Source organism: Gekko japonicus, unplaced genomic scaffold (assembly GCF_001447785.1).
Source record: "Gekko japonicus isolate JY-2015 unplaced genomic scaffold, Gekko_japonicus_V1.1 scaffold959, whole genome shotgun sequence".
NCBI lineage: Eukaryota > Metazoa > Chordata > Lepidosauria > Squamata > Gekkonidae > Gekko > Gekko japonicus.
Window position 1 is genome coordinate 204193 of NW_015164699.1, and position 23694 is coordinate 227886.

Consider the following 23694-nt stretch of genomic DNA (forward strand, 5'->3'; position numbering starts at 1 on the left):
ACACCTTCTCTTTTTTGTTTTATTCATTCTCTGCTCTCCTCCCCCCTCCACCCACAGTACTTACTCAACCTGCACCACTGGCAGGGCTTTTTTTGTAGAAAAAGTCCAGCAGGAACTCATTAGCATAATAAGGCATACCCAACAGCAAAAACTCATTAGCATATTAGGCCACACCCCTGATAGTACCGCTCATTAGCATATTAGGCCATACCCCCATGTTACCAGAAGTGTGCTCATCCAGCCACACCCACCTTTTGCTTCTTATTCTGTTTACCTTGTTTGTTGTCAAAACCCAGGGGTTTTTTTTGTAGCAGGAACTCCTTTGCATGTTAGGCCACACACCCCTGAAGTAGCCAATTCCAATGAGTGTCTGCTGTTGGGTGTGGCCTGTTATGCTAATGAGCTCCTGGTGGGCGTGGCCAACTCAGGAGCCAGCCGGAACTCCGTTCCTGCGCGTTCCTGCCCAAAAATAGCCCTGACCACTGGTACCAGCGGCCAGCCACCCACTGGGAGGGCAGGAACATGGGAGGAGAATCCACCCCTTTACTCTTCTAGGGCCTGGTATCTGATGTGTCTAGGGCACCACAACACAGGAAACAGTCCGTAGATGTCTCAGATAACTGCCAGTAAGCGATATTGACTGAAAGAAAGGATAATGCAAACCCCGAGACAGCTTTGCAGAAGTTCACTTTATCAGATGTGTTCCAGATAACCCAAGTCTTCTTGGAGAGTCCACTGCATCTTGCTTAGTTCTCACATTTTTCTCAACTTAGGGATCCTGCAGCTTCCTGAAGACCCTCGAAATCATTCTTGCTGAGCACGTATCTTGCTAGAGATCCCTCGTCCTTGGCTGAAGCATCTTCAAGGACGTGTTGTTGATGTTGTTTTTTCAGGCAGAAGGAACAAAAACTTCATGTCGCTTTCATTTTTTGGCTACATATGGAATGCAAAAGAATCCCTGAAAAGGAATTTTTTTAAACAAAAGAAATCTGTGAGAAGAGTTTCACAGTTACCAAGCTTTTTTGCCTTCACAAGAAGGAAGAGAAAGACACAGGGTGGATCTAGAGAGGGATTCCTTACCAGCTGCAACGGACACGTTCAATGATTCGATTCCAGGCTGCAGTTCTCTTCCTGGGAAGATGCTCAGCATCCTTCGGCACAGCCTTCTAGTCTCCGGGGAAAGGCCGTAGCCTTCATTCCCTGCCAAGAAATACCCCCATAAAATGTTTTGTAAAACTGGAATCTGGGACACCACGAAAGCCACTGATGGATTTTGTTGCCACAACACGCAATGGCTACGAATGGGTGGGAGCCAGTTTGGTGTAGTGGTTAAGTGCGCGGACTCTAATCTGGGAGGACCGGGTTTGATTTCCCACTCCTCCACTCGCAGCTGCTGGATGACCTTGGGCAAGCCATAGTTCTGACAAGAGCTGTCCTTGAAAGGGCAGTTCTCTCAGAGGTCTCTCAGCCCCACCTACCTCACAGGGTGGCTGTTGTGGGGAGGGGAAGGGAAAGGAGTTTGTAAGCTGCTCTGAGGAGACTCCTCTTCCTCCTCTGGCTGTGGGTTTCTGAAAAGCACCTGAGCACTGACCAAGTCAGGATGTCAGGCTAGACAGACATTACATTTAAGAACAATCAGACCCCTGGTCCACCTGGTGAACTGCTGCCTAATTGGACTGGCAGCAGCTCAGACCCCACGCCATCTAGTCTGCTGTGACTAGCAGCTGCTCTCCGGGGACTTGGGCAGAGAAACAATTTTCCCAGCAGAAGCCTCCTGGGACATTAAAACAGCCCAGTTATGGGAGAAGAGAAAATAACTTCTCAAGTCAAAGTACCGGGAAATCCTAATTATCAACGCGCACTTCACGAAAAACGGTTTCCTGCCTCATCATGCTTCCACTTCCACGGTATATGGGTTAACCCTTTCATTTCTGTATCAAAGTAGGATAAGGGTTTGGGAGGGTGGCAGCTTTTAATATTGTTGGGGTTTATTGCATTTTAATTGTTGCAAGTTTGCTTCAGAATCCTATATTTGGTTGAAAGCAGATTAAACATAAAATGCGTAGCCTCAGTTGGGTAGCCGTGTTGGTCTGAAGCAGCAGAACAAATGTTGAGTCCGGTGGTACCTTTAAGACCAACAAAGCTGGTCACTCAATAAAATATTCACCAGGTGTAGACAACTCACAATCGTAACTCCACCCACTCCACTTCCCAAACTTCAGAGAGCTGAGAAAGAGTAGTTTAAAGGACACAGAATATCTGGATGTTCCACTGACTGGGTTGGAGGCACTTCTATGGAGGGCACCTGTTGTGCTACGCGAATAAACGGAAGATTCGGTCTCACCTCTGGAAATTCTCCACGCAGTCTCCATCTCACCAAAAGGGCTGGTGTCAAAACCAGCACCCGCAGTTTCCATGTTGCTACCAGGTAAACACAGAAACCAAACGTTTAACTAGAGGCTTGCATTGATTAGCGATTAAACCATCCAACAGGCTCTGATATGCCAGCGGAAACAGAGCTGAAATCAATCCCAGGTCGTTAGCAGCCAATGTGTTTTATGCCAGAGCCAAACAGGACGGTAGAAGCTGAGAAGGAACCCTCAAAGGGTCAAGGGAAGATTTTTATCTGCTTGGATGATGCACATCCACACCTACCTTCTGCTCTCCAGACAGAAGGAACGGGAAAGAAGGGGGGACACAGAAAGAAATGCCTTCTCCTAGGCACTCACCTAGGGAACAAAGATGTACCAGGCAGATTGCCCATGCGGTCTCCGGCACAACCTCCAACCCATTCAATGGAACAGCCAAATATCACATCAAAGGGAAGCGAGCTGTTGAACTCATAGCCACGGTCCTCCCCAAGGCCCACAGGCTTGCGTTCTCCCTCTCCACGTGAACACAGCCTTATGATTCGTCAGCAGCCAAAAGAGGCCTCTCCCTCCTGAATTTTACAAATCCAGGTTTCCCCAAAACTAGACCGGCCCATGCCTTCAATCTAATGAGAAGCAGAGAGTGTGAACTGAAGCTCATTAGAATCAGGACTAAAAACCAGTTTCCAGGAAGTGCCGTTTCAATCACGGAACTCTGTCGCCAGACCCCAGAACTGTTTGGAAACCCCCCTGGTTAGAACCTAATCACTGGCAATCTAGAAAAGGGTTCCCGACACCGGACACTCACCCCGAGAGAAGGCGTGAACAGTGTGTGGGACTCCAGCCCCCACTCCCAATCAGTGTTCCCTCTAAGATGAGTTAGTGTGAGCAAGCTCACAGTTTTTTAGCCACCGGCTCACACATTTTCATCTGAGCTCAGGAAGGAGAGCTCCAGAGCAAACTAATCTATGCGGTAGCCAAATTGCTGGCTCACAATTTTAATGCCAGCAGCTCACAAAGTAGAATTTTTACTCACAAGACTCCACAGCTTAGAGGGAGCATTGCTCCTAATCCCAACTTCAGGAATACGTCCCCATTCAGATTCTACTGCTAATTCCCACAGGGAACACATTTCTCAGGCTCTCCGGTACCACACGCTGTTCAATTTCCTTTTCCGCCAAGAGGGAGTGCTCAGAGGAGACTTAAAACCATTGTCAGTGGTAAGATTGGTGGAGGTACGGAAAGAGTTTGCCACTCAGCCCCGGCTGTCCCCCGACAAAAGGGATGGGGTGGACTTCCTCGCAGAGACGTGTCTCGTTGTTCAACGAAAAGCTGCCAAGAGTTGCCGTCTCCCCCCACCCCCCAGCCCAGGTTCATGCTGCCGTCGCTCTTGCGAAGGATTTCCCTGGGGTCCGCTGCCATCATCCCCCCGCCCCACACGGGCCATTATTCTTCCCGTCCTTGCAATATAAAGGCTGATGGTTCTAGGGAGATGCTGTGCTTGGGAGTTCAGTGAGAAATTTAATTAAAGATGAGTCTTGCGACAAGAGGGAAATGGGACTGCTGGGTGGTACTGCGTTGCCAGTAGAGTGGAACAGCCCAAATCACTTCCTGTGCCTCCCGCCCTGGTACGAACAGCACCTAGTGCATAAATCAGGATTGGCTCCCTTGCAGTGGAATGAAGATTGCAGTAGTCTATCCTTTAATACAAATGAGTGTGCCTCCTGAGTCAGGCCCTTGGCCAGTCTAGCTCCAAAGCCTCCTCTGACAGGAACTGGCTCTCCAGGATATCTGGAGGAGAAGGGCCCCTCTCATGACCTGCTACTTGCCATCTCTGAACTGGAGATCCTGGGGACTGAACTCGGAGCCTTCTGCGTACAAAGTGGGTGCTCTGCCACTGAGCTATGGCCCTTCCCCGCTTGTGGGCTTCCTGGGGGAAACCTGAGGGCCCCTAAGGGCAACAGCACGCTCAGCCAGATGGACCTGTTATTACTAAGAGCCAGTTTGGTGTAGTGGTTAAGAGTGGCAGACTCTAATCTGGTTTCACTCCCCATTCCTCCACATGCAGCCAGCTGGGTGACCTTGGGTCAGTCACAAGTTCTCTCAGAGCTGCTTTCATAAGAGCAGTTCTCGAAAGCAACCTCTCAGCCCCACCTACCACACATGGTGTCCGCTTTGGGGGGAGGAAGGGAAAGGTGACTGTAAGCTTCCTCCTCCTCCTCCTTCTATCAGTATAGTGAAGATCTCCCACCTTCCCTTCCTATGATCTCTCTTCTCAAGAGATGCCCAGAGCATGGACAGTCTTGAACCCACAATCGTACAAGTTCCCAGAGGCCAGTTTTTCTAGCTTGTCAGAGGTATGACGAGATGGCCTCCGTTTATATACATCATTTTCCCTTCCTCGTTGACAATGTTTTTATGAACTTTGAGGTCAACTTCTTCTCTGATCAGCAATGAACACCATGCCAATAGGGCTTCCTCCCGTCGGGTGCCACAAGCCTCGACTTGAGGTTTCTGCCCCAGCTTCCGGGAGTCTACATGCCATGCCAAATGGGAGACTCACAGAACACCCCCATGGCCCTATTGGCCTTGAGAGTTCAGGTGATGACAATGGAAGGCCAATCTGCGCCACAGGGGGAATTAAGCCTATCAGACCATCTGACTTCTAGAGATGTAAAATTTCTGGAAATTTTGAAGCTCGGAAAAAACCCAGAAATTTTCTGAAAAATTGAAAAAAATGCTACATTAGCACTTCTTTTTTCTTTTTCAGATTGAAAGTCATTCTGTTACTTTAGGAACATAAAATATGACTATGGACATTTTTACTTGGCATGAAATTATCACAACTAGCATATTAAAAATATAGTGTATCCAAACAATTATTACAAACAGAATACGCACCCACATGCAAAAACAAAACTGAAACCTTTTTCTTTTCTTGTGACAATAGCACCTCCTAAAGGAAGAAATGCATCTTGTTCTTGCATTGGAGAGTTCAGTTTGTAACCTAGGACTTGCTTGTCCTCAGTGCACAGAAATTAGATCAATCTGATACCATACATATTTTTTAGAAATGATTTGGAAAATATTTGAACACCTTGTCTTAAAATATTTTATTCATCATGTTAAAATAAAATGTCCCATAATCAATTTTTTTTCTTTTCTTTTTTCAATTTTTCCAATTTGGGGACCTGCCATAGTTTGTTGTGATCCACACAGTCAAAGGCTTTAGCATAGTCAATGAAGCAGAAGTAGATATTTTTCTGGTACTCTCTTGCTTTCTCCATAATCCAGCGAATGTTGGCAATATGATCTCTCGTTCCTCTACCTCTTCGAAACCCAGCTTGTACTTCTGGTAGTTCTCTATCCACGTACTGTTGAAGCCTAGCTTGTAGGCATGAAATTATCACAACTAGCATATTAAAAATATAGTGTATCCAAACAATTATTACAAACAGAATACGCACCCACATGCAAAAACAAAACTGAAACCTTTTTCTTTTCTTGTGACAATAGCACCTCCTAAAGGAAGAAATGCATCTTGTTCTTGCATTGGAGAGTTCAGTTTGTAACCTAGGACTTGCTTGTCCTCAGTGCACAGAAATTAGATCAATCTGATACCATACATATTTTTTAGAAATGATTTGGAAAATATTTGAACACCTTGTCTTAAAATATTTTATTCATCATGTTAAAATAAAATGTCCCATAATCAATTTTTTTTCTTTTCTTTTTTCAATTTTTCCAATTTGGGGGGGGGGGAAACAAAAAAGGCTTCAGGGGAAAAAAATCTGTTTTTTTTCCGGGCCTTCACATCCCTACTGACTTCCCTTAGTCTAGACACCCCTTAGTCTGGACATCTCTGCCTTGAACGTAACAATATGTGAAAAGTCCCACTGGATCAGAGCAACGGTCCATCTAAGGGCAACATCTTGTTTCACACAGTGGTTAACCAGTTGTCCTGGAGGACCAACAAACAGGGCAGACAGGCCAAGGCCTTCCTCTGATGCTGCCTGGCACTGTGATTCAGAGGATGACTGTCTCTGAATGTGGAGGTTCCCTTCAGTCACCGTGGCTAGGAGCCACTGATAGCCCTCTCCTCCGTGAACCTGTCTCATCCCCTTTGACAGCTATGCTGTTGGAGGAGAGCTTTACAGACACCACAAACTGCCAAAAAGACAAATAAGTGGGTTCTAGATCAAATTAACCTTGAACTGTCCCTAGAACCTAAAATGACTAAACAGAAGGTATTGGAAACAAGACTCACGGGAAAAGACAGCAATGCCAAGAGAAGCGGAAGGCGGCAGGAAAAGAGGAAAACCCAACATGAGATGGACGGACTCCATCAAGGGAGCTACAAAGGCCCTCAGTTTGCGAGGCCTGAGCCAGGCTGTTAATGCTAGGACATTCTAGAGGCCATTCATTCCTATGGTCGCCATAAGTTGGAAGCTAGTTCACAGCACATAACACATACACACATTCATGGCTATCACTACATCCACTGGAGGTGAATCCCACAATTTAATTACTTGTTGATTAAAGAACATTGGGCTCTTCTCCGTGCCTCCAGACTGTAAGACTTTCTCCAAAAAATTAATGGACTCAAGCACTTGAAACCTCGCCCAGCTGCCCTGTGTGCCCGGCCCCACCATCACTGAACCCCTTGTCCCTCTACTTGTGCTAAGTTTGGCCATTACAGTGCCAAAGGAGCCATCTTACAAAGCTGAAGGCCAGAGAGATGGAAAAGTAGTGCCTGATGCCAACAAGATAATGGACAAGATCTCCACGGGGTGGGGAAAAGGGTTCCGAGTAAGACAGCTCGAACAGGCAATGATGGCATCCAGACCTCTACCCACAATGCTCCATTATATCCTATCAAGTACCCACCCAGATGAGGACACAGGATGTGAAACTTGAACTGGTTCATGGCTGCAGTCCAAGGAACGGGTGACCCTCCTAAGCCATCTGGTTGTAAGCATTTAGCAATATTTTTGCGCTTCTCTACCATGTACATCCATCTTGTAAGCACTCGACGGATGCTTTTTGGTGCCAGTTTGGTGTAGTGGTTAACCACTCCCACTCTAATCTGGGAGAACCGGGTTTGATTCCCCACTCCTCCACTTGCAGCTGCTGGTGTGACCTTGGGCAAGTCACAAGTTCTCTCAGAGCTGTTCTCTCAAGGCCAGTTCTCAAGAGAGCTCTCTCAGCCTCGCCTACCTCACAGGGTGTCTGTTGTGGGGAGGGGAAAGGAGTTTGTAAGCCGCTCTGAGACTCTGAGTGAAGGGTGGGGTATAAATCCAATCTCCTCCTCCTCCTCCTCCTCGTCTTGGAGCCAGCTGCATCACCATACTGGGCCCTTCCCCTCCCTGCTGGATGAGGGAGAACCCCTGGAAGAGTCTGTTTGCTTTTACTGCTGACATATTTTACATCTAGTGGTGGTGGAAAGTACCATCAAGCGCAGCCAACTTGTAGAAACCCCATAGGGTTTTGAAGGCAAGAGACGGACAGAGGCGGTTAGCCCTGGCCTGCCTCTGCATAGCAACCCTGGACTTCCTTGGTGGTCTCCCATCCAGGTACTGACCAGGACCAACCCTGCTGAGCTTCAGAGTTATAACGAGATGGAGCTAACCTGGGCTGTCCAAGTCACCTACTGGCCATAAATCCAGCTCTTCGTTTCACAGGACGTAATTGTGTCCAAATGACTTAATTACCACTTAATTACCCCTTTCCCACACTCCCCTTTCCTGGTAACACTCTCCCTGCAGATCCACAGTCCCAGGTGTGAAACGGCTGCTTTAACTTTATCGTAATCCTCCAGCCTTCGATAGCGAATTGTGCCGTGGGAACTGGTCCTCCATCACAACGCATCATACCCCATGGTTTAAATACCAGGATGTTACCCACCTAGTAACAAGATAGTGGGCTTTGTCCAGCGAAAATCTAAGCAGCTCTCCGTGGGAATGTCATCCACGGCTGTGGAGTGGCCAACCGTCCCAATGATTTCCCATCCTTGTTCAGATTTTGCCTTCAAAACATAAATATGGGAGGGGGAGACAAACAAGTCAACTTTCCCCCAAAACTGCATATCCCCCACACATTTAGAAAACATCCACACAGCTTTAATTCCACTGTAAAAAGGAACAGTACATCTGGTTGACTTGTACCCCTTCCAGCATGCTTGGATCCAGCTTAGCTGAGAGACCCCCCACCCTTCCCCAAAGCTGGGGGGGGTGACAGTGGGAGATCTTCTAGTGTCCTGGCCCCACTGCTGGAACTCCTGAGGGCACCTGGTATTTTTGGCCACCGTGTGACACAGAGTGTTGGCCTGCTCCAGCATTGGCTTCTCTTATGTTCTTATGTTCTTGGTTTTTGGGGGGCAGGGGCATCAGTGGGAGGGCTTCTAGTGTCCTGGCCCCACTGCTGGACCCCCTGATGGCACCTGGTATTTCTGGCCACTGTGTGAAACAGAGTGTTGGACTGGATGGGCCATTGGCCTGATCCAACATTGGCGTCTCTTATGTTCTTATGCTTTATACTGAATCAGACCCCGAGTCCATCAAGGTCAGTATTGTCTACTCAGACTGGCAGTGGCTCTCCAGGGTCTCAGGCAGAAGAGGTCTTTCACATCACCTCCTGCCCAATCCTTTTTCGAACTGGAGATGCCGGGGATTGAACCTGGGACCTTCTGCGTGCCAAGCAGAGGCTCATTCACTGCCCCTCCTACTCCCAACTAGATTAAATGGAGGACATAAGGGGAGGGGGTCAGATGCAGCCAAGCACCCCTCTGTCGTGCCTGGAACTAGCTCTAGCGGAAAATTATTTCCGTAAAGAGCATTTACGTTGCATTTTCATATCACTTGGATGGCTTTCTCCTTCTAACCCAGAACAAAGTTTGAGTGCGGGGGCTCTGTTCTGCTGCTTCAGACCAACACGGCTACCCACCTAGATTTTCCTTCTGACCCACTCTCAGAATGAATTTGTGGCTGAAAAGCAGAATCAAACAAACAAACAATCCCCACAAAAAGAAACTGGCACTCTGCTTTTGCATCATAATGTTCTCCAAGAAGAAGGCAGAGGAATCATAGAATCATAGAATGTTAGAGTTGGAAGGGACCTTGCAGGTCATCTAGTCCAACCCGCTGCACTCTGCAGGAGCATAGCCGAAAGATAGCCCTGCATACCTACAACATACCCAAAAGATGGTTGTCCAGCCTCCGCTTGAAAACAACCAGCAAAGGAGCACCCACCACCTCCCGAGGCAGACTGTTCCACTGCTCAACCACTCTTACAGTTAGGAAGTTTCTCCTGATATTTAGCCGGTAACGACTCCCTTGTAATTTCCACCCATTAGATCTAGTCTTGCAATCCGGAGCAAGAGAGAATAGATCTGCTCCATCTTCTACATGACAGCCCTTCAAATACTTGAAGACTGCAATCATGTCCCCTCTAAGCCTTCTCTTCCCCAGGCAAAACATACCCAACTCTTTCAGCCTTTCCTCATAAGACTTGGATTCAAACCCAGGAGGAGGAGATTGGATTTATACCCCGCTCTTCACTCAGAGTCTCAGAGCAGCTTACAAACTCCTTTCCCTTCCCCTCCCCACAACAGACCCCCTGTGAGGTAGGCGGGGCTGAGAGAGCTCTGAGAGAAACTGCAACAGCTCTGACAGAACTGTGGCTTGCCCAGGGTCATCCAGCAGCTGCAAGTGGAGGAGTGGGGAATCAAACCCGGTTCTCCCAGATTAGAGTCTGTGCACCTAACCACTACCCCAAACTGGCTCTTCTGGTACACGATATACAGCATTATCATGAAAATATCTGTGTTGCATTTTAGTCATCTCGATCAGTGCCAATGAGTGGCCAGGGACTCATCATGAATGAACATTGTTGATCCTTGACAGCTGAGAATCCCCTACCCGCCTTTGGAATGTAACAGCCATCAGGGCTGAGGGAAGGTGACGCCACCCAGAGAAGCTATTTGGAGCCTCTTTGGACATTTGAGATGAGAGAAGAATTAGACAAAGGAGCAAGAAGTTCCTGACAGGAGGGTAAATACATACATTGCTTTTCATGTAATGGTTTATGCAAGGAAACTGCAGAGCTGGAAAAAGCGCAGAGGAGGCGGTCAGGATGATTAGCTGGAGCACCTATGAGGGAAGGCTCAACAGTTTGGGACTTTTCAGTTTAGAAAATAGACAACTAAAGGGGGACATCATGATAGAGGTTTATAAAAATTATGCATGGGGTGGAGAGAGCTGACAAAGGGAAATTTCTTTTTCCTTCTTCCAAAAGACTAGAACTCGAGGTCATCCAGTGAAGCTGATGGACAGTAGGTTCAGGGAGGACAAAAGGAAATACTACTTGCCACAGAGAATGATTCATATGTGGGATTTGCTACCAGAGGATGTCATGAGGGCCACAGGAATGAACAGATTTACAAGGGGATCAGACAGATTCATGGAGGAGAAGTCTATCAATGGCTGCTAGCCCTGGGGACTGAGGGGAACCTCCATGTTCAGGGGCACTAAGCCTCTGAATCCCAGAGCCAGGAGGCAACATCAGGGGAAGGCCTAGGACTCTATGCCATGTTGTTGACCCTCCAAAGGAATTGATTGGCCACTGTGTGAGGCAGGATGTTGGATAAGATGGCCCTAAGAAGGTTCTTACCAGGGGAAGGCCTCAGCCACTGTGCTCTGCTGGTGGGTCACGGTGTGAGACAGGATGCTGGACTAGGTGGACCACTGGTCTGATCCAGTAGGGCTCTTTTTAGGTTCTTATCAGAGGAAGGCCTCGGCCTCTCTGCCCTGTTGTTGGCTGTCCAGAAGAACTGGTTGGCCACTGTGTGAGACGGGATGCTAGACTAGGTGGACCACTGGTCTGATCCAGTAGGGCTCTTCTTAGTTTCTTATCAGAGGAAGGCCTCGGCCTCTCTGCCCTGTTGTTGGCCGTCCAGAAGAACTGGTTGGCCACTGTGTAAGACAGGATGCTGGACTAGGTGGACCACTGGTCTGATCCAGCAGGGCTCTTCTTAGGTTCTTATCAGAGGAAGGCCTCGGCCTCTCTGCCCTGTTGTTGGCTGTCCAGAGGAACTGGTTGGCCACTGTGTGAGACAGGATGCTGGACTAGGTGGACCACTGGTCTGAACCAGTAGGGCTCTTCTTAGGTTTTTATCAGAGGAAGGCCTCGGCCTCTCTGCCCTGTTGTTGGCTGTCCAGAAGAACTGGTTGGCCACTGTGTAAGACAGGATGCTGGACTAGGTGGACCACTAGTCTGATCCAGCAGGGCTCTTCTTAGGTTCTTATCAGAGGAAGGCCTCGGCCTCTCTGCCCTGTTGTTGGCCGTCCAGAAGAACTGGTTGGCCTCTGTGTGAGACAGGATGCTGGACTAGATGGACTATTGGTCTGATCCAGCAGGACATTTCTGTCCTTATGTAAGGACTGCACCTGTCTCCACTACGCCTCCCTTGGATATGTGAGGGACAGTGTGGTGTAGTGGCCTGAGCGCTGGACTGGCAGCCATGGTTCAAATCCCCATTCATCAGCGAAGCTGCCTGGGTGACCCTTCTGCTCACTCTTTGCCCAGGCTTTGATTAATTTCCTTTGACTCTAGGAGCCAGCCCAAAACTTGCAGAGCCAGAGTCATGTTTCAATCTTCAGGGTGACAGAGGACTGTATTTCCTGACTAATGCTGCCACACAAAATACTTGGCACCTCAAATAAAATTTTAGGCACCACGGCAACCAGGCACCTGGGATTTCTCAAGCCCTGTAGTAGCCTTAACCTGCCTTGCAGGGACATGATCAATGGAAAAGTTGGAAACGCTCTATGAAAGATGGGAGAGAAGGATACACGTGAATTGCATTTGCTATATTTTCAAGCAGAACAAATATCACAAAGGCACTGTATCCCTCGGAGCCCTGTGTGCTGTCATTGGACAGAGAAGTGAGGCAAAGGGAGAGCCATGCCATTTATTCATTTAAAATTCTTCTGTCCCTGCCTTTCAGTGTAAAATTTCCAAGGCGGCTAATGAGTGGGGAAATGGCCATAACATTCATCAACAAACAAACAGCACATTGCCGCCCAACGGGGGCAGACGGTTCAAAAACAGGCAGGAATCAGCAATGATTATCTAATTAAACACCAATTAAAATTAATTAAAAGGTCAGGAACACAGGAGCAATATCCAGCCAGCTGCTGAGAGCCGACCAGGCAGGTGCTAACTGTGTGGCGTTCCAGAGAGCGGTCCACAACTGCAGTGCCAGCTCCAGGTTGGGAAATACCTGGAGATTTGGGGGTGGGGCCTGATGAGGGCGGGGTTCAGGGAGGGGAGGGGCCTCAGCAGGGTACGATGCCATGGAGTCCGCCTTCCAAAGCAGCCGTTTCCTCCAGGGGAACTGATCTCTGTCGCCTGGAGGTCAGTTCTAATCCCAGGATATCTCTAGATGCCAGTGTTCCCTCTAAGCTGAGTTAGTGTGAGCTAGCCCTCGGTTTTTTAGCCTCTGGCTCACACATTTTTGTCTTAGCTCAGGAAGGATGGCTCCAAAGCAGTTTGGTGTAGTGGTTAAGTGCACGGACTCTAATCCGGGAGAACCGGGGTATAAATCCAATCTCTTCTTCTTCTAACTTATGCAGAAACCAAATCGCTCGCTCACAACTTTCATGCCCGTAGTTAACACAGTAGAATTTTTGCTCACAAAACTCCACAGCTTAGAGTGGGCATTGCTGGCAATTCTATCGCCAACCCCAGAAAAGAAGAAGAGATTGGATTTATACCCCGCCCTTCACTACCCGAAGGAGTCTCAGAGCATCTTATAAACTCCTTTCCCTTCCCCTCCCCACAACAGACACCCTCTGAGGTAGGTGGGGCTGAGAGAGCTCTGAGAGAACTGCCCTTTCAAGGACACATCTGACAGAACTATGGCTTGCCCAAGGTCACACCAGCAGCTGCAAATGGAGGAGTGGGGAATCAAACCAAGTTCTCCCAGAATAGAGTCCGTGCACTTAACCACTACACCAAAAGGCCCTCTTTCCGGCCACTGCCCACCCCCACCTCCAAAAGCAGGGGTGCTCAAACAACTGTGGGCCTTCATTGACAGTCAAGTTCATTAAAAAGATGGCAGTCCTTCAGAAATAATTACAGAACGGAAACAGCACTCTGGGCTAGACAGACCTCGGCAGGACCTCAGTCGGATCTGGCAGAATGTTCCGCATATCCTCACCCTTTCAGGTTTGCCCTGCATGCCTCGACATAGAAAGAGGAGCACCCAATTAACTGCAAAATTCATTTTAGCAAAAAGTCTGGGGGTGTTGGATGGGGGGAACAGCTTCCTTATGGCCTCGTTTTTTGAAAAATCTGCAGTTTCCAGGCGATAAGAATACCAAAATTTATGCGCACCCGGTGACAGGGGTTAAGCTGGCCAATGAGGACCCAATTAAAGAGATCGCCACAGCAGCCCGCGGGTTCATAAATTGCACTTTATAGTAAAGGAACTGATTCCCCCCCCAGATGTTTCAATTAAGCCTCAACACTTTTTTACGGTCTTTTTATATCAGTTGGAAAGGGTTGCTGGCACCGATCGGTGCTCGGACGAGGCTCTGAAACGAGCCAAAGGGAAGAAGGAGAAGGTTAGGTGGCAACTTGCCAATGAAGACGCCGCATGAGGAATGTCCGTGAGTGTCAAGGGCCGTCCCGCTAGTCATCGTCTTGGGTCTGTTACAGATCAGGGGTATCCAAACGCACCTGACCCGACCCCATCCAACAAGTTCCATTCTTTTGCCATCCACGTCAAATCCTGCTCTTCCAATCTCTGTTCTTCCAGCACCCTCTTCTTCTCGACAACCCTTCCCCCTCCAACGTTTTTAAACCTTGCACAATGCTGCCGTCATGAGACCAAGCACCGCAAAACACACCTCTTGTGGAAAAGAGGAGACATCTAAACTTGTCGGTCAGAGGGAAAGGACTCAGCAAGACGCCGTTCAATGTGCCTGAGGAATTTTGTAGTTACCACTGGCTGGTCTTTTACGAAGGATACCTTCTTAATGGTTAAGCTGTTTCGTTGGGATTGCAACCCACCCCGAGTCTGGTCAGGGAGAAAGGCATGTTAAAAATGTTCCCGAGAAATAAAACCTCCTAAACTTTTATGACTATGTTGTTGGGGTCAAATAGACTCCAATGACTTCAAAGCGTAGGTTATAATGAGATCTACATAGAATAAAATGACTTGGGTTTAGTATCTTCTAAATGTAGGCTGTTCCCAGTAGATACAATACACAGAAACAGCAGCGTTAAAATTTATGTATTATCTATATATCTAATAGTGAAGGCGCCCCCTGCGTGCGGATATCTAAATCCATACATCGGGGGCACCTAGGGGGCAGGGAAATTTTCCTGCCCTCTTGGGGCAGTCCCCAGGTGTGCACAAAAATCTAAAAAGTAGAAAAAATATAGGGGGGATATTTAAATTCCCCCAAAAGTAAAAGAGTGTTTCCTACGCACGCTCTGCGAACTCCCTCGCCGCTGCTGCTTGGAGGGGAAAGTCAAAGGCTTGGTGGGCTGGCAGCTGTGAGCGACTCAGCCGTCATCAACACCACCGCGCGGGGAGGGAAAGCTTGGCAGGTTGGCCAGGCCTTGCCGCCACTGGGAGAGGGGGGAGGCTTGGCGAGCCGAGGCCTCACCACTGTTGCCGGGGGGGGCAGGAGAGGTTTGGCGGGCCTGGCAGCTCGGAGCCACATGGACCTCGCCGCCATTGCCAGGGGGGGGCGGGGGATGTTTGGCGGGCCCAGCCTCGCCGCCATTGCCAGGGGGGGCGGGGGATGTTTGGCGAGCCCAGCAGCTCAAAGCTGCACAGGCCTCACCTTCGGGGCCAGGCAGGGGCGGGGAAGAAGGCTTACCTGCGGCAGCTTCCTCCTTGACAAGTAAGGGGAGGGAGGGAGGAAGGAGAAAGGTTGGTGGGCTGGCCTCACCGCCGCCACTGGGGGGGGGAAGGAAGGAAGGGGGGAGGGAGAAGGCTGGGCTCACCTGCTGCCACTTCTGCAGGCTGGGAGCTGTGGGGAATACTCCCCCCCCACACACAGTATCGCGGGTCCCACCTCTTGTTTATTAACTAAATTAAGTTAAATCAAACTAACTCCTCCCCAACCGATGTAAAAATTATCTCCAAGATGAACATGATGATGATGATGATGATGAAGAGGAGGAAGAGGAGACTGGATTTATACCCTGCCCTTCAGCCGAAGTAGCACCAACCCAGAAAAGCAGCAAAAACTCAGAAGGACAGATGGTGATCCAGGCCAGTGGTGGGCTTGGTTTTTGTTGGATGATGATGATGTCTAGTTACATGTAACAGACTTTGGGCAGGAGAGGATCTGATCCTGCCAAAATTAATCTATTTTTAGTGACTTCAAAGGCAGAGTTAAGCAGGATCTCCCAATCTCTGCCTTTGAAACTGATGGAGCTATTTAAAGAAAAGAAGAAGAGCGAGCTCCTCTGACTGGATCGTGCCCTGGAAATTTTGTAAACCACGTGAGCAATAAAGGATAGGGCAGAATTTAAAAAACAATCCAAGTAAACAGATAAATAGATGATAATGTAGCACAAGGTCGGGCTACCCCCCAAAAAAAAGTAATACGCTGTCTGCCTTTGAAGATGTTGGTGTGAGGCAGATAGAGACATGGGGTGCAGTCCCAGACCTCTGGCCCCTCAAGCCAAGGATTCTCCTTGGACACTTAAGCAATATGTGCCATGCAAAATGGCCGACCAAGCAGCTGTTTGACATGCGCATCGGGAACTGCCTACCCCGATATAACAGATCTGGGTATTTCCATTTATTTTACCTGGAGAAAGCTCTGGAGATGGTCAGTGCCAAACACATCCAAGACTTCCATGGCCCCAGCACTCGCTTTGCTGACGACGGGTGTGAGAGGGCAACTGCAAGTTGAAAAGTCCCCCCCCCCGGGGGGGTGACGTTATTTGAGATTTCAAGATCAGCTGAGAACCACCCATTAACAATCCCCCTGCAGGCAAAATTCCGTTTGGTCACCTGCTCTCCTTGGTCTCCCCCACCTGCAAACAGACACACTTTCCCACTCTTTTTAAAACAGAAGATAGAAACAAAACAAGAGAAATGGTTGTGCCGCAAAAGATACACACCAATAAATAAGCATTAATAATATAAAGATATTAACAACGGCCTCCGTTTTAAAACAGAAGATAGAAACAAAAAACTCACCTATTCCTTTGGCTCATCACAATCCCGTCAACACCCAAGAAGTGAGCAGACCGCAGGACAGCCCCCAGGTTCATGGGGTCTTGTATCCCCTCCAAGGCCAGCCAGAGGAGCTGGGCCCCCTCACTGGTGGCCCCCTCAGCCTCATGGGAGGACCCTTCCTGCCAACTAATAGGGCGAAGGGGCGTGGCCTCCAAGCAGACGCCCTGGTGGACCCCTCCCTGGCAAAGGGCATCCAGCACCTTCCTTGGAACCAGCTTCACGGGGATGCCCCGGGCCTCTGCTCGCTGGGAGAAATCTTCCATCACGGGCCGCGTGCTGGTACTGCCAGACTTGAGGAACAGCCTGAAGAAGCCCCTCTTGGCCCTCGCCAGCGCCAAGGAGCAGGGCGCAATCCCAAACAAGACCTCAGAGCCTTTGGTCCGTCCAGCAGGCAAAGGTCTGGGCTGTGACTGTCCCTTCTCTCTGAAGTCGTCGTTTCTCAGGTTCCAGAATTCCTCCTCCCTGGCGGGCGGACATTTGGCAGGCAGCTTCCACCGGAGATGGGATGGAGTCTGAAGCCTGTGATCTTGGCAGGGTTTGCTAGTCGGAAGTGGCTGCTGGTTTGGCTGGGCAGCCCCCCCACTTTCCGCCCTATCCAGAAGAGAGTCGACGTGCCGGCGAGATACTTCTTTGGGGCCAGCCCTGCGGGGGGAGCCATTTTCTAGCAACAGCCGTTCCTCCCATACTGAGAAGTGACGGAAAGTCTGGGGAGGGTGGTTGCGACGAACGGCGAGTCCCAATCTCACAGCATTCCGGAAGCAAAATTTAAAGGACGGGAGGCATTCCATGGTGGGCTTGGTATTTGTCTAGCTCTGCCTTAAGAAACAAGAAGCGGCATCAGGTCAAGAGGAATACTTATTGAGGGCCAAACTACACGATCCATTTCCTTGTGGCGGAAAGCCTGCTCAAGGGGCAGCTGACTCACGGCACCCCCATAGGGTCCCCAAGGCCAGAGGCCTTCAGAGGTGGTTTTGCCATCGCCGGCCCCTGCCTAGCCACCCTGGACTTCCTTGGGTGGCCTCCCATCCAAGTCCTGACCAGGGCCTGCCCTGCTTAGCTTCCGAGATCTGAGGAGACTTGGCCAGCTTGGGCCATCCTGGTCATTTTTTTCAATGAGTCGTTAAAAATGCAGTTTGGCCCATAGGCTGAACTAGAGTTTCTACTTGGGCAAAGCAACTGTGTGAATGCCACAGTCCTGTGAGAAAACAGAAAACCCACAGAACATGATGGCAGGATGTGGAACGGAGCATGCCAAGAGTCTCAAATTTCAATTTTTTTAAAAAAATAAAGGTTTCTGATTCCTTTTGGTTATGAATACATGCATGTCTGAAAGGAAAATGAGGCATTCTGAAATTGCCCCAAAGGGCGGCTGAACAGTTTCCCACTGGCTTTAGCACAGAGACCTGGCAGGAAGCAAGGGGACCCAGGTGTGAAGATAACTTTTTATTAAGAAGAGATTGGATTTATACCCTGTTGTTGGGAGAAGTTTACAGTCTCCTTTCCCTTCCCCTCCCCACAACAGGCACGCTCACAACTTTAATGCCAGTGGCTCACAGAGTAGAATTTTTGCTCACAAGACTCCACAGCTTAGAGGTAACATTGGCAGGCAGTTGTGACGTTACGTATCATATGCAATGTAATATATAATTCAAGGCTCCCCAGTTGTGCTGGAGATCTGTCTGTCCCTAAGACTTTCCCCGGGATAATAGACCTCCAGTCCTTCCCTGTGTGTGTGTGTTGGTGTCTCTCTTTCAAACAGAGATCTGCCCCTTTTGGCTCTGGCAAAGCCTCTCCACAGAGTCTCATCTGTCCCTCTAGTCTGTGACACCCTGTCCCTGTGCCCCAGGCTGAGCGTTTTCCCTCAGAAGGAAGCCACCCAAAAGCCCTTTCTCAATAACTGTCACTCCCGCTTCCAGCTGCCCCCAACCGACTCCTCTTTTCCCCTCCTGGATGCATTCCGTGGTCATGGAAGTGGCTCACCAATCAGAGAGCGCCTCTCCCGCTGCCTACACTTAGCCCGTTCTTCACCTAGTTCACCACAGCTCCTAACCACCACACCAAACGGCACCGTTTCTATCCTGACCTTCCTCACAGGCTCTCCAGGCAACACACATCATTTCCCCTGTCTCTCTTTCATCCTCACAAGAACCCTGCCAGGCAGATGAGGCTGAGGGTCCGTGGCTGGCCCAAGGGTCACCCAAGACGTTTCCAGGTCAGAGCAAGGGTTCCAACCAGGGACTCCCAGATCCTAGTGTGACTCTGTAACTGCTCACCACAGGACTGACTGACTTCACTCACACCCTGCCTTTCTCTCCCCCAAACAGCTTATGTTGCTCTCCTCGCCTCCATTTTACCTTCACGCCACCCCAGTGACAGGGCCGGCCCCAGCTTATTTTGCACCCTAGGCAAGGATCCCTTCTGGCGCCCCCCCCCCCCCCCACGGGCCCCCCCCATTTCAAAAAAATAAATGCATTTTAGGAAGAATGAAAAACATAAATAATCAAGAAACTCCCAGTGTATGGGGCCGGGTTCAATTTGGCGCCCCTAAGGGCCGTCCTGCTCTAGGCGACCGCCTAGTTCGCCTAGTGAGTGAGCCGGCCCTGCCCAGTGACACAGATGAGGCCGAGAGCATGACCTAACTGGACCAAGGACACCCAGCAAGCTTCCACAGCAGAGGAAGGAGTCAAACCTGGGTCTCCCCAGCTGTAACCTGGCACTCTGACCGCTACGCCACACAACTGCTTTGAGCATGTAGCAGCTCCATCCATTTTAAAAAGCTAACATTTCAGAAATTTCGTTTACATTGCTATCTCCCCCCACGTAATCATCTGTGGGGCATGCAGAATTGACATTGGACCAACTCCCCCCCCCCCCCCCCCCCACTATCATTGAGGGTTAAGTATAGATGATCAAGGGATACCAGTTTGGTGTTGTGGTTAAGTGCGCGGACTCTAATCTGGGAGACCCGGGTTTGATTCCCCACTCCTCCACACACAGCTGCTGGTGTGACCTTGGGTCAGTCACAAGTTCTTTCAGAGCTGTTCTCTCAAGAGCAGTTTCTGTCAGGGCTCTCTCAGCCCCACCTACCTCACAGGGTGTCTGTTGTGCGGAGGGGAAGGGAAAGGAGTTTGTAAGCCGCTCTGAGACAAGGGCGGGGTATAAATCCAATCTCTTCTTCTTCTTCTTCTCTACCTTGCAAAGCATGCAGAAATGGCTCACCGCTTAACACTAGCTGTCTACCTGTCCATCCAACTGCCCAGAATAGGCCAGTCTTGTCAGATCTTGGAAGCTCAGCGGGGGGGGGGGGTCAGCCCTGGTCCATATCGGGATGGGAGGCCACTAAAGAAGTCCCAGGTTTCTACACAGAAACAGGCAACGGCAAACCTCCTCTGAATGCCTCTTGCCGTGAAAATGCCACAGGGCTGCCATGAATCAGATGTGACCTGAAGGCACTTCCCACCACCACCTGTCCATCTGTATGCATTTTTATCCACCAAGGAACTCAGAACGGCAGAGCTGCTTCCCCCCTCTTCCATCTGGCCCTCACAACAAACCCCTGAGGTGGGTTCGGCGGCTCCAAGGTCATCCGGGGAGCTTCACAGCACAGAAAGGACATGAACCCAGATCTCCCGGGCCCTAGTCCAGGGGTGGCCAAACTGCGGCTCAGGAGCCACATGTGGCTCTTTCACACATATTCTGCGGCTCCTGGCAGGGTGGCTGGGGAAGTGAAGGGGAGGCATCCTTTTTCTTCCTCCCTTCCATCTATTTGCTTTCTTTTTCTCTCTTTCTTTCCACCTCTTCCATTATTTCTTTCCACCTGTCTCTTTCTCTCTCTTTTTCTCAGGCAAATAAATATCATTGGACAAATTAATATTATCGATATCAGTTTTTACCCCTTCTGTTTGTATTTTTGGCAATCTCCTTTAATGTTAACAAAAAGCAAATTTGTATTTTTTAAAATAAAAACGTGTGTGTGATATCTGTTCATGTCTTGCGGCTCTCAAACATCTGACATTTATTCTATTTGGCTCTTATGTTAAGCAAGTTTGGCCACCCCTGGGCTAGTCTAGCACTGTATCCGCCACCACATGCTCAACCCTCAAGGGGAAAGATGGAAAGGGAACAAGTTACACAATCTTTTTTAAAAACCCTTCATATATTTTTACAGGTTTACATCTTCAACATGAAAGTTGAAGAGCAACTAAGGCTGACTGCAAAGAGCTCCCAGAGGACCCCCACAAATTGGGTGAGTGGGTGACAACGTGGCAAATGAAGTTCAGTGTTGGTAAGTGTCAGGTGATGCACATGGGGACACAAAAATCCTGACTTCAAGTCTAGGCTAATGGGGGTCTGAACTTGCTGAGACTGAGAGGGGATCTTGGGGTTATAGTGGGCAGCGCAAGGAAAGTGTCAACCCCGTGGGCTGCAGCAGTGATGCAAGCTCTATGTTATAGGGGTTTAATTTAATAGCCAGGGAGAAGGAGGGTTAAATGATAGGAGTTAAATGATAGGAAATGTGAAGAGGCTTCCCTTGTTGATTTCCTGCCTGCCACACAGCGGTAAAAAGCACACAAGCTTTCCCAAGCAATGGGAGGAGGGCTGGCAAGTACTCAAAGCAGACCATAAAACACTGCAGACACAACTTTTTCAAAAGGATCACAGGTCCCTGAAAGACAAACCCCAAAAGTCAACCCCAAAAGCTGTGTAAATACTCTTTAATTCCGCTCCAGCTCTCACAAAGGCCCAGTCCTTTCTTGTTCTTGTGCTGTTCTCCTGCCTGCTCCACAAAGGGGCCCGGTTTGCACAGGGGAAGGACCAGAATAACTGCCGGCTTTTCTGTTTCCCAAGAGAGACCCCGGTCTCCTCTCGCGGTGCTTCTCCGATCCTAACCCAAGCGGGATTTTATCTTTAACGCCTCCGAGGGTCCCTTCGATTGCCAGAGAGCTACCAAATGCAGGCAACCGGGCTTCCCACGCGCTCCCCTCTCCTCTTTTGCCTCTCACATTCAGACGGAGGCAGAATTAGAGGACGCTGAAATCTTCCTTGCTGCTTCACGGGCATATTAGTGGATCCGAAGCACAGGCTGCTGCCGCTGCTCTTTGCAACACGAGGGGCACCCCACGAAGCCTGCTAATAGCGAGGCATCTTCACACACACACACCCAATTCTTGCAGAGGAGAGAAAAAACCTACCTTATCACCCACGTGGACAGCTTTCCACTTCCGGGTGCTCATCCAGCAGCGAGGTCATAGAGATGGGGCCGGTCCAGAGAGACCCTGTTATTCCACAGCGCCACCTGCTGTCCATAGCTTGATTTCTTTTTAAAAATTTTAGTAACAATTTTATTAATGATGATAATGATGAAGAAGATGAAGGAGGTTTCCCTTGCTCGGAAGCCAGTCGAATCCGACTCTAGGAATGTAGTGCTCATCTCCGTTTCCAAGCCGAAGAGCCAGCGCTGTCCGAAGTCGTTTCCATGGTCGTGTGGCCCCCTCACTTCCATTACAACATGAACTTATTCGGCTTACCACAAGGATAAGAAGAACCCGAAAAGCTGAAATAACATATTCTGTAGCAACAAGTTCTTGTATTCCAAAAATCAGAATATCAACAATACACTTTCTGAAGTTACGCATTTAAATTATCATATTCTTAAATAAAGCAGGAAGTCAAAATAACCTTTCATGAACTGATGCAAGCTCTAAAATAGGAAAGGAAATCGACGGCTTTTCCTCGCTTTTCCAAGTTCTGGATGACACCTGGTTTCCCTCTCTGTCTTTTGCCTTCCCTAATTAATTAATTATTTTAACTCTTTTTTGTTTCTTTGTTGTTATTGTTTTCATTTGCATGGATTTTTTAAGTCTCCTTTAAAAACGTGTTTGATAAAAGGGTCGCACCATTTAAAAATAATTCAAAACTAAACTGATTTATTACGGCAGAAGTGCTCAGGGACTGGAGGAGCCACCTTCCTCTGAGGCATCGCACCTGCCTTCATCTACCAAGGAGGGTCCCTAGTTCTCTGGCTCCTGTACCTATGGTTGCCGACCCCCAGGTGGGGCCTGGAGATCTCCTGGAATTACAACTGACCTCCAGACAACAGAGATCAGTCCCCCTGGGGAAAGGGGCTGCTTTGGAAAGTGAATTATATAGTATTATACCCTTCTGTATAGGAGCTGCAGTGGCTCAAGTGATTAAGACGCTGAACTGCAGGCTGTGGAAGGTCAGTAGTTCAGCAGTTCGAGACCCAAGTGCCGCATGACGGAGTGAGCTCCCGTCTCTAGTTCCAGCTCCTGCCAACCTAGCAGTTCGAAAGCAAGAAATTGCAAGTAGATAAATAGGTACCACTTTGGTGGGAAGGTAACAGCGTTCCGTGCGCCTTGGTGGTTAGTCATGCCGGCCACATGACCACGGAAACGTCTTCGGACAGCGCTGGCTCTTCGGCTTTGAAACGGAGATGAGCACCACAACCCTAGAGTCGGACTCGACTGGCTTTTGAGCAAGAGAACCTTTACCTTTTATACCCTTCTGAAGTCCCTCCCCAAGCTCCACCCAGAAAACCTCCCAGAATTTCCTAACTTGGAGTTGGTGACCCTGCATGTACTTATATGATAAATTACATTATTCCACAATTAATGAACCACCTTCCCAAGGAAGTCCACCTGGCCCCCTCACTTCCAGTCTTTAGGAGGCAGTTGAAGGACCGTTTTATTTAGGGCCGCGTTTCACTAATTCAGAACAAAAGTTTTAGTGCAGTGATACCTTGGACATCAACTAAGTTTTATTCTAGGTATAAGCTTTCGTGTGGATACACATTTCTTCAGTACGTATCTGAAGAAGTGTGCACACATACAAAATTTTATAGCTGAAATAAAACTTTTGTTGGTCATAAAGGTGCCACTGGACTCAAAACTTTGTTCTGCTGCTTCAGACCAATACGGATACCCACCTGAATCACTAATTCAGAGTTATTTATTGGCAGTCTTTCTTGTGATTTTAAATCATAGTCTCGTACGTATTTTTATCATTGTTTTATTTACATTGTAAGCCAATTTGAGTTGC

At 48.9% G+C, this 23694-nt stretch overlaps 1 protein-coding gene across 3 annotated transcripts; it reads right to left on the reverse strand.

The window, feature by feature from the left end:
* Positions 1-818: 818 nt before the first annotated feature.
* MRM1 (mitochondrial rRNA methyltransferase 1) lies at positions 819-21850 on the reverse strand. 3 transcript variants are annotated; one of them, XM_015409488.1, is made up of 6 exons: positions 21828-21850; positions 16597-17451; positions 16202-16295; positions 8274-8394; positions 1081-1200; positions 819-958 (listed from the first exon to the last, which is right to left on the reverse strand). In XM_015409488.1, the coding sequence occupies exons 2-6, from the start codon at positions 17421-17423 to the stop codon at positions 912-914; spliced, it is 1209 nt and encodes a 402-aa protein (XP_015264974.1). In that variant the 5' UTR covers positions 17424-17451; positions 21828-21850; the 3' UTR covers positions 819-911. The 3 variants fall into 3 exon arrangements, with proteins under 3 accessions (XP_015264974.1, XP_015264978.1, XP_015264977.1); XM_015409492.1 differs by lacking the exon at positions 21828-21850 and adding an exon at positions 21639-21797; XM_015409491.1 differs by lacking the exon at positions 21828-21850 and adding an exon at positions 21348-21379.
* Positions 21851-23694: the final 1844 nt, after the last annotated feature.